Below are 12,064 nucleotides of genomic sequence, written 5' to 3' on the forward strand. Positions count from 1 at the left end.
CAGAATTTTCCACAGTTTATTGTGATTGACACAGTCAAAGGCTTTGGCATAGTCAATAAAGCAGAAATAGATTTATTTCTGGAACTCTCTTGCTTTTTCCATGATCCAGTGGATGTTGGCAATTTGATCTCTGGTTCCTCTGCCTTTCCTAAAACCAGCTTGAACATCAGGAAGCTCACGGTTCACGTGAACTTTGGGATTGCAATGAAAACTGACCTTTTCCAGTCCTGTGGCCACTGCTGAGTTTTCCAAATTGGCTGGCATATTGAGTGTAGCACTTTCACAGAATCATCTTTCAGGATTTGAAACAGCTCAACTGGAATTCCATCACCTCCACTAGCTTTGTTCCTAGTGATGCTTTCTAAGGCCCACTTGACTTCACATTCCAGGATGTCTGGCTCTAGATGAGTGATCATACCATCGTGATTATCTGGGTCGTGAAAATATTTTTTGTACAGTTCTTCTGTGTATTCTTGCCACCTCTTCTTAAGGAGTACGTCAAGGCTGTATATTGTCACCCTGCTTATTTAACTTCTATGCAGAGTACATCATGAGAAATGCTGGACTGGAAGAAACACAGGCTGGAATCAAGATTGCTGGGAGAAATATCAATAACCTCAGATATACAGATGACACCACCCTTATGGCAGGAAGTGAAGAGGAACTAAAAAGCCTCTTGATGAAAGTGAAAGTGGAGAGTGAAAAAGTTGGCTTAAAGCTCAACATTCAGAAAATGAAGATCATGGCATCCCATCCCATCACTTCATGGGAAATAGATGGGGAAACAGTGTTAGACTTTATTTTGGGGGGCTCCAAAATCACTGCAGATGGTGATTGCAGCCATGAAATTAAAAGACACTTACTCCTTGGAAGAAAAGTTATGACCAACCTAGATAGCATATTCAAAAGCAGAGACATTACTTTGCCGACTAAGGTCCGTCTAGTCAAGGCTATGGTTTTTCCTGTGGTCATGTATGGATGTGAGAGCTGGACTGTGAAGAAGGCTGAGCGCTGAAGAATTGATGCTTTTGAACTGTGGTGTTGGAGAAGACTCCTGAGAGTCCCTTGGACTGCAAGGAGATCCAACCAGTCCATTCTGAAGGAGATCAGCCCTGGGATTTCTTTGGAAGGAATGATGCTAAAGCTGAAACTCCAGTACTTTGGCCACCTCATGTGAAGAGTTGACTCATTGGAAAAAACTCTGATGCTGGGAGGGATTGGGGGCAGGAGGAGAATGGGACAACAGAGGATGAGATGGCTGGATGGTATTACTGACTTGATGGACGTGAGTCTGAGTGAACTCTGGGAGTTGGTGATGGACAGGGAGGCCTGGTCTGCTGCGATTCATGGGGTGGCAAAGAGTCGGACACGACTGAGCGACTGAACTGAACTGAAAGTATAAAAGAGATAGAGAAAGCTTCTGACATAGATATCAGAAGGGAGTAGAAAGAGTGCCGCCCTCCCACCCCCGCTAGTCTTTAGCAGGGAGTTATATAGCTACTAGCATTCTGCTAATTAGAGAAAGGAAATGTGTCAAAACTCAGAGAGTGGCACCAGGCCCCTCACCCACAACATGTATTTTGAGATAACATTGGTGCAGGTGAGTCATCCCAGGCCATAAAATGATTGACATGAATCTTGAAGAAAGTCAGGTTTTCAAGCAAATACATAGTCTCATTAACATAACTTAAGACAACATTTGCATGAGTAAAACACGCTGGTTTGTCAAGTTGGTTCTGAGTCTTAGGCAGAACCAACTTGAAGAAAGACAGAGTCTAGGGTAAATACATAGTTCATTAACATAGCTTAAGAAAAACATTTCCATAAGAAAAATTGCATTGGTTAGCTCAAGATTTAAGAAAAGTCAAGTTCAGGTGGAACCAGGTGTTGTCATGGCAACACAGAATTTTAAGAGAAACCTCCTTTTAATTTTGTATATATAGAGAGACAGAAAAATGTCTGACACTTGCAGCCTATTTCCTCCGTTTGGAGACCCCTAGCCTTCGTGCATGTTACCCTCTCACTATCAAGCTGCAGAATATTTCCATGGCCAAGAGGAACCCTCCTGTTGTCCAATCTACTTGCCTCCACTTGCCCCAAGCCTCAACCTCATCCTTAGTTCTTGGAAACCACTAGTTTGCTCTCTATTTCTAAAATTTTGTCCTTTCAAAGATGTTATGTAAATGTAATCATACAGCATGCAGCCTTGGGGACTGGCTTTTTAAATTCAACATGATTTCCTCAAAATTCATCCAAGCTTTTCCATGACAAAAGTCAGTTCATTTTTATTGCTGGGCAGCATTCCAAGATATGTTTAACTATGCCCTTAAGTAAGGGCATCTGGGAGCATTTCCAGTCATGGGTTATTACAGATAAGGCTGCTAGGAACAGATTTTTATGTGAACACAAGTTTTCAATTGTCTGGGATAAATGCTCAAGCGTGCAGTTGCTGGGTATTATGTAAGTATATGTTTAGTTTTATAAGAAACTGCCAAATTCTTTTTCAGAATGGCTATACTGTTTTACATTTCCATGACCAATGTATGTCACCTGTTTCTCTGCATTGTAACCAGCATTTGATGTTGTCACATAAAAAAAAGATTAGCCATTTTGATAAAGGTGTAGTGATAGCTCTGGAGAAGGCAATGGCACCCCACCCCAGTACTCTTGCCTGGAAAATCCCATGGACGGAGGAGCCTGGTAGGCTGCGGTCCATGGGGTCGCTAAGATTCAGACACGACTGAGTGACTTCCCTTTCACTTTTCACTTTCAGGCATTGGAGAACTCCAGCGTTCTTGCCTGGAGAATCCCAGGGACAGGGTAGCCTGGTAGGCTGCCATCTATGGGGTCGCACAGTCAGACACGACTGAAGCAACTTAGCAGCAGCAGCAGTGATAGCTCATTGTGGTTTCAATTTGTATTTCTCTGGCATTTAATGATGTTGACCATCTTTTCATGTATCTTTTCATTAGCTAGCTGTATATTCTCTAAGATAAAATGTTCCAGTTCTTTTGTGCATTTTCTAATTGGCTTGTTTAACTTATTTTTCTGTTCACCTTTGAGAGTTCCCTTCTTGGCTACATGGTTTGTAATGTTTTTTTTTTTTTCTTTCAGTCTGTAGGCTGCTCTTTTCATCTTCTTCACAGTCTTTCTCAGAGGAAAAATTTTTTATTTTCACTGGTCTAATTTATCATTTTTCCCATTTCATTTATGGATCATGTTTTTGGTGTCTAGTATAAGAACTCTTTATAGTTCTTCAATACTTCTCATTTTTTTCCTAAAATTTTTATAGTTCTGCCCTTTATATTTAAGTTTATTACCTATTTTGAGTTAATTTTTTTAGATTAAATTTAAAAGAAAATTTTGGGCCACACTGCAGGTCTTGCGGGACTTTATTTCCCTGATCAGGGACCGAATCCAGGCCATGACAGTGAACGCACCAAGTCCTAACCATTAGGCCACCAGGGAACTGCCAATTTCGAATTAATTTTTATATAAGACATGAGGTTTAGGTTGAATTTTGCATTTTGCCTATGGATGTCCTATTGCTCCAGCATCATCTGTTGAAAAGGCTATCCTTTCTCCATTACATTACTTGTGTAAAAAAATCATTTGGACATGTATCTGTGGGATGCTTAATTTTTTTAAACATCCAAGTGTCCCTTTTTTTCTTTAGTCATCGGTTCTACATTCTTTGTCACAGCTCAACTTTGTCCCTTTTGAACTGTAGTTCCCTGGATAGGTTTTCTACATTATCTTGGCTTTAGGCTCCTCATCTGAAGAACAGGGATCATTAGAGCCTCAACCTCCTAGTTTGCTGTGAGAATTGAATGAGATGATACATGTGAAATGCTTAGCACAAGGTCTGGCACACAGTGAACATTCATAAATTTTAGCTATCACCATTATCATTAAAAGAAAAAATAATTATTTGGGCATGATTTTGTATGTGTATGAATGTGTGTATCTTTGCATGCCTATGGGTCTCTTTTTGTATGTGTGGCATCTTGCCCGTTTGATAATTCCATGGTTTCAGCAACATATTTTCTGAGTAATAGAATCAATAAAGAACCAGTAAACTAAAACAAGTACATAATATTACTAAAAGATTACTTAAAGACTGTTACGAGTCTTACTTGAAAAATTCCCTGGGGATGACCACCCAGCACCATTTAGAACCTCAGAGGTAAAGGATCTCTTGGGATCTCAGAAAGATATGGAATGGTATTTGGACACAATCAGAATGAGATATACCTGGTCTCTAAACTGACTTCTTTTCCCCACAGAACCGTCTACAGGCAACGATTATACATGCTAATTATACAGACCCTGACAAACTCACATTTACAGATATCATGATATTGGGAATGGACAAGGAACCTACTAATTTTACTGTCTCCCTAAATGATGCTACCACCTCCATTTCAAACGTTGTCTACACAGAATCAACAAAGGTGGGATATTGTTCCTTGCTGGGGTGCCCCTGTCAACAGCCCTTGCCTGAGCTCCTGACAGCCAGCTTGTTCTTGCTCTGTTGACTTTGGGTGGGCACAGAGACAACTGGCTTTCTGGGGAACCAGGGGGAGAATGTAGAAGGAGAAATCTGTGCATGCTTGATATGGACCCTGGAGCTTTGCTTGCGTTGGGACTCTGAGGCAGGCAGTAGGAGCTGATACCCTTGAAGAAGGCAGTTCTTCTCTGGGCTATTTAAAAGTAGATGTGCTAATGTCAGATGTGATAGAGAAAATATGATTCAGTACATTGGTCTCGTTCTGGAGAATATTGACATCTGTGTTCTCTCATTCACATTAAGGACTTTCTTTGAGACACAGTTGCTATTTTTCCTTTCTGTTCTAAACTGTTTTTATACCATTGCAGATAATGAGAATTTAATCAAACACAAGGAGTTTTTATTCTTTTTGTTCTTACGGAATGTTTCCCTTACACGATAATCTTTGAAAAAGAAAAATCCCAATCATTAGTTAACATTTCAAGCACTGGGAAATTCACTGTTCCTTACAGCAGACCTCTTTTTAATTTTAATTTTATTTTTTAAAGCTTCTTTTGGCCGCACAGTGTAGCATGCATGATCTTAGTTCCCTGATGGGGGATCGAACCCTTGCCCCCTGCATTGGGAGTGCAGAATCTAACCACTGGACCACCAGGGAACTCCCTGCCCCCTTCCACTTTGACAACACATATAGAAAAGGACAAGAGCTTGCTTTATAGGATTAGGCAGAATAGGGTTCTAATCCTAGCTCTGCTGAGCCCTAGCTGTGAGATCTTGAGCAAAACAGTAAACCTCTCTGAACCTCAGAGTTCTGATCTGTAAAACTGAGATACTTGTATTATATTGAATGTATTATAATATTATATATAATGTATTTTTATTTATATATTATAATATTATATATAATACATTATATATATAGTACTACTGACTATAATATATATAGTCAATATATTATTATTCATAGCATATGATGGTTTTATAGGACTCAGAGACAATGCATATGAAGTGGTTATCACAGTACTTGACAGACTCAGTAAAGTTTAGCTCTCTAAACTGCCATTGTTAGTAAAATGTCTGAGCACCGTACCCAGGGGGCAATGAATCTGAAATGCCTGCCCTGCCTGTGACCTGTGTTCCTTAACGTGACTGAAGCTCATTCAACTCAATATCCCACATTGGCTCCATGAGATCAGAAAGTCTGGAGGAAGTCAGATTCATTTTCCCGACAGAGAGGTCGAAAGACCCAGAGGAGAAAAAAGAAGGTTACGAATTTTCCTCACCAAAGCGGTGTTGGTCAAAGGGCTGGTTTCCCCGGTCCCGACTACATGACCATCCAGGCAGCTGCGCCTCGTCTCGTGTGTCATCACGGCCCTTTCTCTTTCCTCAGGTGGTGAACATCACTGACCTCAAGGGACTGGTACTGGGACAAGCATTCTCCATTCAGTGGGATCTGCCGGTCAGTGACCTGCAGAAGTTCAACTGCTTTCCTGAGCAGCCCGCTGTCTCCGAGGAGAGTTGCAGGGAGCGGGGGTGCCTTTGGGAGGTAAGGGCCAGGAGCAGATTGCCTCAGTGAGCAGGAAGCTGTAAAAAGTGTCCCACAGGTAATTGGGCACCCAGCAAACACTTTACAAATGTTGGTAGATTAAGCTGTAATCATCCTCAGGAAGCAAATGACGCTATGGCAGCTGATAAGGTGTTTTTATCAGCTGCATGTGATAGGTGATCAGTGTTTCATTCAGAGATCTGCATGAGGATCAACTCACCGACTCTCTCCTACAATCACACCATTTCAAATCCCACTTTGTTCTGAACATGGCTGTAATGCAGTGGGAATGCACTGAGTATTTTAAGTGATTCCCCCCCCCCCCCCCATCTATTGGAGAGTCCAAGCAGAAAGGTAAGGTAATGCTGTTTCTCTCCCTTTGAGAAATAGAGAGAATGAAGGCCAGAGAAAATCAGTGATCTCCTTGAGATCACAATAAGGGACAGCAAGGACATGGGGAACAGAGCCCTGCCTTAGGAGTCCTTCACGATTGGGTGAGGCCAGTGAGTGTGTGTGTGTGAGTGTGTGTGTGTGTGTGTTTTCTTTATTTTTATCTGTTTATTTGGTTGTGCCAGGTCTTAGCTGTGGCATGTGGGACCTTTAGCTGTGGCCTGTGGGACCTTTAGCTGTGGCCTGTGGGATCAGTTTCTCTGACCACGGATCGAACCCAGACCCCCTGCATTGGGGTCTTAGCCACTGGACTACCAAGGAAGTCCCTGTGTATGTTTAAATGGATGTATTCATTTGCTAGGGCTGCCATAGCCAAGTACAACAAACTGGGTGACTTAGAACAACAGACATTTATTATCTCAGCGTCTGGAGCTGGAAGTCTGATATCAAACTGTCTACAGAGTTGGTGCTTTCTAGAGGCCAAGAGGGAAAATCTGTTTCGTGTCCCTTTCCTGGGTTCTGGTGGTTTGCTGGCAATCTGCAGTGTTCCTTGGTTTGTACAAACATCACCCTGACCTCTTCATCTTCACATGATGTTCTCCCCAGGTGCATGTCTGTGTCTCAGTTTCCCCTTTTACTAAGGACACTAGTCATATTGGCTAGCTCTGTCCCAATGACCTCATTCAACTTGATCACCTGCAAAGATCCTATTTCCAAACAAGGCACCAGGTACCTTCTTCACAGGTACCAGGGGTTAGGACTTACCATCGCTTTGGGGAATATAGTTCAACTCATAGCAATGGACGTAGGGTAAAAGACTGAGTCTGGTTTAACCACCTTCTTCTGTAATTAGAGTCTCGAAGCATCATGTCAGAGGCTGACCTTGACGTCCTCCTCTTGTTCCAGCCCACGACTGTTCCTGGGGTGCCCACCTGTTTCTATGACACCATCCCCAGTTATGCTGCCAGCAACATTCAGTACCTGCCTACGGGCATCACCGTAGATCTCACCCACCTGACAGCCTCGGAAGCTGCAGAAGCTATGGTGCCACTACCATCATCACGGGACAAGCTACCCCCACCTGCAGCCACAGCGAAGGCCGCCTCTGCCTCTGACACTCTCTCTGCAACCGTCGGCTTTCTCCGCCTGAGTGTGATCTACCACACAGAGAACATGCTGCAGTTCAAGGTAATCCTGTGTCTCCATGGTTGGAATTCTTAGCTGACAGCTCCATGCAGTTGGAAGACATTGAAACATCTTTAATCCAAATCCCTCATTCTACAAGTGGGGCTGCTGAGGCCCCAAGAGGCAAAGATCAGAAAGTTAGGAGAGAGTTGGGGTGGGATGTAACCTTACAACACTGAGGGTGGTAATTTCTTATAATAGTGAGTGCTCTAAGTCATGAACATCCTTAAAGAGTCCTTCTTTAGCCCTGAGAAAAGTGTGTCTGCTGTGTGGTAAGTCATAAGTGGCAACAACCCACTTCTGACATCAGAGTTATTTCTCTAGCTGTGGTTCTTAAGCTTTAGCACCTGCGCCTGTATCAGAATCACCTGCAGATCTTGTTAAAAGATGGCTGGCCTGACCCCCACAGAGTTTCCAACCTGAGGATCTGCACTGCTAGCAAGTTTCCAGGTGGTGCTGATGCTGTAAGTTAAGAGGCCACTCTTGGAGACCTACTCAGCTCAGTTCAGTTGCTCAGTCATGTCCAACTCTTTGTTGACCCCATGGACTGCAGCACGCCAGGCTTCCCTGTCCATCACCAACTCCTGGAGCTTGCCCAAACTCATGTCCATCAAGCTGGTGATGCCATCCAACCATCTCATCCTCTGTCATCCCCTTCTCCTGCCTTCAATCTTTCCCAGCATCAGGCTCTTTTCCAATGAGTCAGTTCTTTGAATCAGGTGGCCAAAGTATTGGAGCTTCAGCTTTAACATCAGTCCTTCCAGTGAATATTCAGGGTTGATCTCCTTTAGGATTGACTGATTTGATCTCTTTGCAGTCCAAGAGACTCTCAAGAGTCTTCTCTCTGCTCTAACAAAAATGCAGTCTGAAACATGGGTCTTCATTGCCACATGTGGGGTCTTTTGTTGTAGCACATGGACTCTCTAATTGTGGTACAGGGGCTTAGTTCCATAACCAAGGAAGGAACCCACATCCCCTGCATTGCAAGGCAGATTCTTAACCACTGGACCACCAGGGAAGTCCCCACATGTTTTCTAATAACTATAGCTTTAAAAATATATTTGGAAAAAAATTAATGAAATTTATTTTAGTGACATTTTATTTAACCAGTATACTAAAATATTATCATATCACCATGTAATCCAAATACAATTTAACCATACTACGTCCTCAAAATTTGCTGTGTATTTTGTACTCATGCTGCTGCTGCTGCTGCTAAGTCGCTTCAGTCACGTCTGACTCTGTGTGACCCCATAGACGGCAGCCCACCAGGCTCCCTCATCTCTGGGATTCTCCAGGCAAGAACACTGGAGTGGGTTGCCATTTCCTTCTCCAATGCATGAAAGTGAAAAGTGAAAGTGAAGTCACTCAGTCGTGTCCGACTCGTAGCAACCCCGTGGACTGCAGCCTACCAGGCTCCTCCATCCATGGGATTGTCCAGGCAAGAGGACTGGAGTGGGTGCCATCGCCTTCTCTGGTTTTGTACTCACAGTGAGTCTCAATTCAGACAGCACTTTCAAGTGCTTCATGGCCACATGTGGTGGGTACCTCCTTGGACAGGTCAGCTCTAGACTTTGCTTTTCACACTTTAGTGTTTAATGAGTCACCTCAGAGATCTTATGAAAATGAAGAGCCAGATTCAGAAAGTCTGGGATGAGGCTGAGATTCTGTGGTCTTAACAAGTTCCCCGGCTGGTGGGGCAGAGGTTAAAGCGTCTGCCTGCAATGTGGGAGACCTGGGTTAAGATCCCCTGGAGAAGGAAATGACAACCCACTCCAGTATTCTTGCCTGAGAATCCCATGGATGGAGGAGCGTGGCGGGCTACAGTCCACGGGTCGCACACGACTGAGCGACTTCACTTTCACTTTCTAACAAGTTTCCCAGTGATCCTGTTTAACATTGTGAAATATTGTGAAAGCTGCTTTTGACCTGACAAACACAATATTGAGAAGCAAAGCTTTAGAAAAAACTTGTCTGAAACAGGAGGTAAGGGGACAGGGCGCAAGAGAATAACAAAACCTGAGGACAGGACATAAACTGATAAGATCCAAATGGGTCCAAAATGGCAGACAAGTCAATTTCCACTAGACTTTGAGCCTCAATATAGGATCTTTGTAACACATAAGCAAGCTAAATGACACACCCACAGGCACCATGACAATTCTGAGGCTGACTATAAAGGGCTGAAAAATGGGTGGTGGCTCAATTCATGGAAATCCCTGCCCATTCCCTGAAGTAGTTGGAATAACCCTCCCACTCATTAGCCCATGAAATTACCCAGCCCATAAAAACTAACCATGGCATATTTTGAGGTGGTTCTTGCCTTCTGAGGTGGCCCACACTCTGTCTGTGAAGCGTGTTTCTCTCTAAATAAGTCCACTTCTTACCTATCAAGAAAAGAGACTTGTTTGAAGTGTAAAAAGTTGGCTAATAATATGATAAGGAAGAGGATGCTTGCTCATCCTGGCAATACTCCAGGGCCTCCAACAACACTCTTCTCTTGTCTCATTTTTCCCACACATTTTTCTCTAATTTTCCTACCTGTCAGGTAGAGAGGAGCAAGCAGTGGGTACAAGAGAGCCATCTTAGGGATGGAAAAACTGTTCAACATCTGGAAGTTCCCCCAGTAAGAAGATCTCAGTGTCCATAAGTAAATTCAATTCTCTAATTTCGAACATATACTCACATGCTCACACATAAGGTACTGTATACACATGCATGTTCCCATACCACACCCTCATAAACACACACACACACATACATTCTATCCATGAGATTCTATACCCTTATATCACAAATTTTTTAGAAATGTCCTTGCTGGCTTTGAACAGGTCATATTGAGGCATTTTGGGAGTTCAGGCTCCATATTGGGCACAGTAGGTGTGTAGGCCTCACACCTGTTTGTTTCAGGATATTTGAGGCCTCCTGATATGATTCAGACCAGCCAGAAAATATGGAAACTGAATTGTATTTGATATAAGCTGGCACAAGGAATTGTAGGCCTGAGATTCCATGAAGAAGCTTCCTTCTCTCTTCTTGGCAGATCTATGATCCCACTAATAAAAGGTATGAGGTCCCAGTGCCTCTGAACACCCCTTCGTCTCCAGTGGGCTCCCCTGAAAACCGTCTGTATGATGTCAAGATTCGGAACAATCCTTTTGGGATCCAAATTCGAAGAAAAAGCTCCAGCACTGTGATGTAAGCACTCTTTATTTGGTTCTAATTAGAGTGGTTCTAGATCTAATTGTAGTGGCTCTCGTGAATGCGAGTGAAATATTAATTTTAGAGGCTCTATGTCAATATGTTCAATGAAGAATGTATCTATTGCCCCTACTTCAATAAAAATTTTATTTGCCATTAGACCTTAACAAGAAAAATGAATCAACCAAAGGTTTACAAAAGCTAATTAAGTGGTGCTTGTTTTTAGGGAAAGGAAAATACATGTTCTATTCTTTGTTCCTGTTAAGTAGGACAGGAAACTCTATTTAATAAGTATAACATTATCCGTGATAGAAATCAGTTCTATATACCCTCATTAAGAAATAATAACAGAAGAGTCAGGAGAGAAGGACAAAGGTTACTGAGGCTTCAGTAAAATGGCTTCTTATAGTCTTTGCTTCTATCGACACTCAAGACTCAAAGCCTCTTCACAGTGTTAAGCATGAAAGGAGTTGTCATCTCTCATCCCTTGCCCTGCTGCTGAGTGGAATGGAGTGAGGTCTGGATTTTGCCTGGGGCTGAGGTTCCCCATCCATGGAGAAACTGTGACCTGGGTGTGCACGTGTGCTTTCAGCTCTCTCTGACTGTATGTCTTTCTATCTGTTCCCTTCTTTGGTAATGTCAGGTGAGTGTATGCTCCTCAGTTCTGTCTCGTCCACAACAAAGATTTGGAGTGACGAACATTAAAGCTCTCAGCGTGTCACAGCTCTTGGGTCTTGGACAGACTGTGTTATAGCTCTCAGGTCTCAAATGGACCGTGTTATAGCTCTTAGACAAATCAGTGTTACAGCTCCATGTTACAGCTCTATTTTATTTAGATAATAGCAGGAAAATCCATCTTCGAGGTGTGAGGGCATGTTGACCCAAAGACAGGAAGAGAAGAATGCCCCAGCATGCAGGAGGGGGAGAGAGAGAGAGAGCCCCTTGGCTCCTCTTTTTATATGTTTTTCCCTCCCCCGGGGCCTGCCCTATGCAAATTGGGCTAGCCAGAAGTGCTGTTTGTTCTCCCTGAGGTCCTCACTCCGGTCCTTGGACCTTCCTTTGACCTTCCTTTGTTCTATTTTTGCGGGCTTTTCCCTTCCTTGTCTTTTAGCCAACACCATTTTGGACTCCTGTTTCCTATTCTAACTACCTAACAGTAAGAAGTTCTTTGGCCAATCCAGAAAACCATTCTAAGAGTATCACATTTTCTACAGAAAAATGTGCCTCTATCT

General features: G+C 43.0%; 1 protein-coding gene and 1 non-coding gene across 3 annotated transcripts in view; one reads left to right on the forward strand and one right to left on the reverse strand.

Moving 5' to 3' along the window:
* The window catches only part of LOC101113672 (probable maltase-glucoamylase 2), a 103,162-nt gene that overhangs the window by 50,418 nt on the left and 40,680 nt on the right, over positions 1-12,064 (forward strand). For both annotated transcript variants that reach the window (XR_006059718.1, XM_042248942.2), the window contains exons 24-27: positions 4,287-4,454; positions 5,901-6,056; positions 7,353-7,634; positions 10,675-10,829. Coding sequence is in view for 1 of the 2 variants with exons in the window: in XM_042248942.2 (XP_042104876.1) it covers positions 4,287-4,454; positions 5,901-6,056; positions 7,353-7,634; positions 10,675-10,829 (761 nt within the window). In the remaining variant the exon portion in view is untranslated. The remainder of the gene's footprint in view (positions 1-4,286; positions 4,455-5,900; positions 6,057-7,352; positions 7,635-10,674; positions 10,830-12,064) is intronic.
* Positions 5,097-5,168, reverse strand: TRNAG-CCC (transfer RNA glycine (anticodon CCC)). Its single transcript has one exon. It is a non-coding gene; the product is annotated as a tRNA-Gly (tRNA).

This window comes from Ovis aries, chromosome 4 (assembly GCF_016772045.2).
Source record: "Ovis aries strain OAR_USU_Benz2616 breed Rambouillet chromosome 4, ARS-UI_Ramb_v3.0, whole genome shotgun sequence".
Lineage (NCBI taxonomy): Eukaryota > Metazoa > Chordata > Mammalia > Artiodactyla > Bovidae > Ovis > Ovis aries.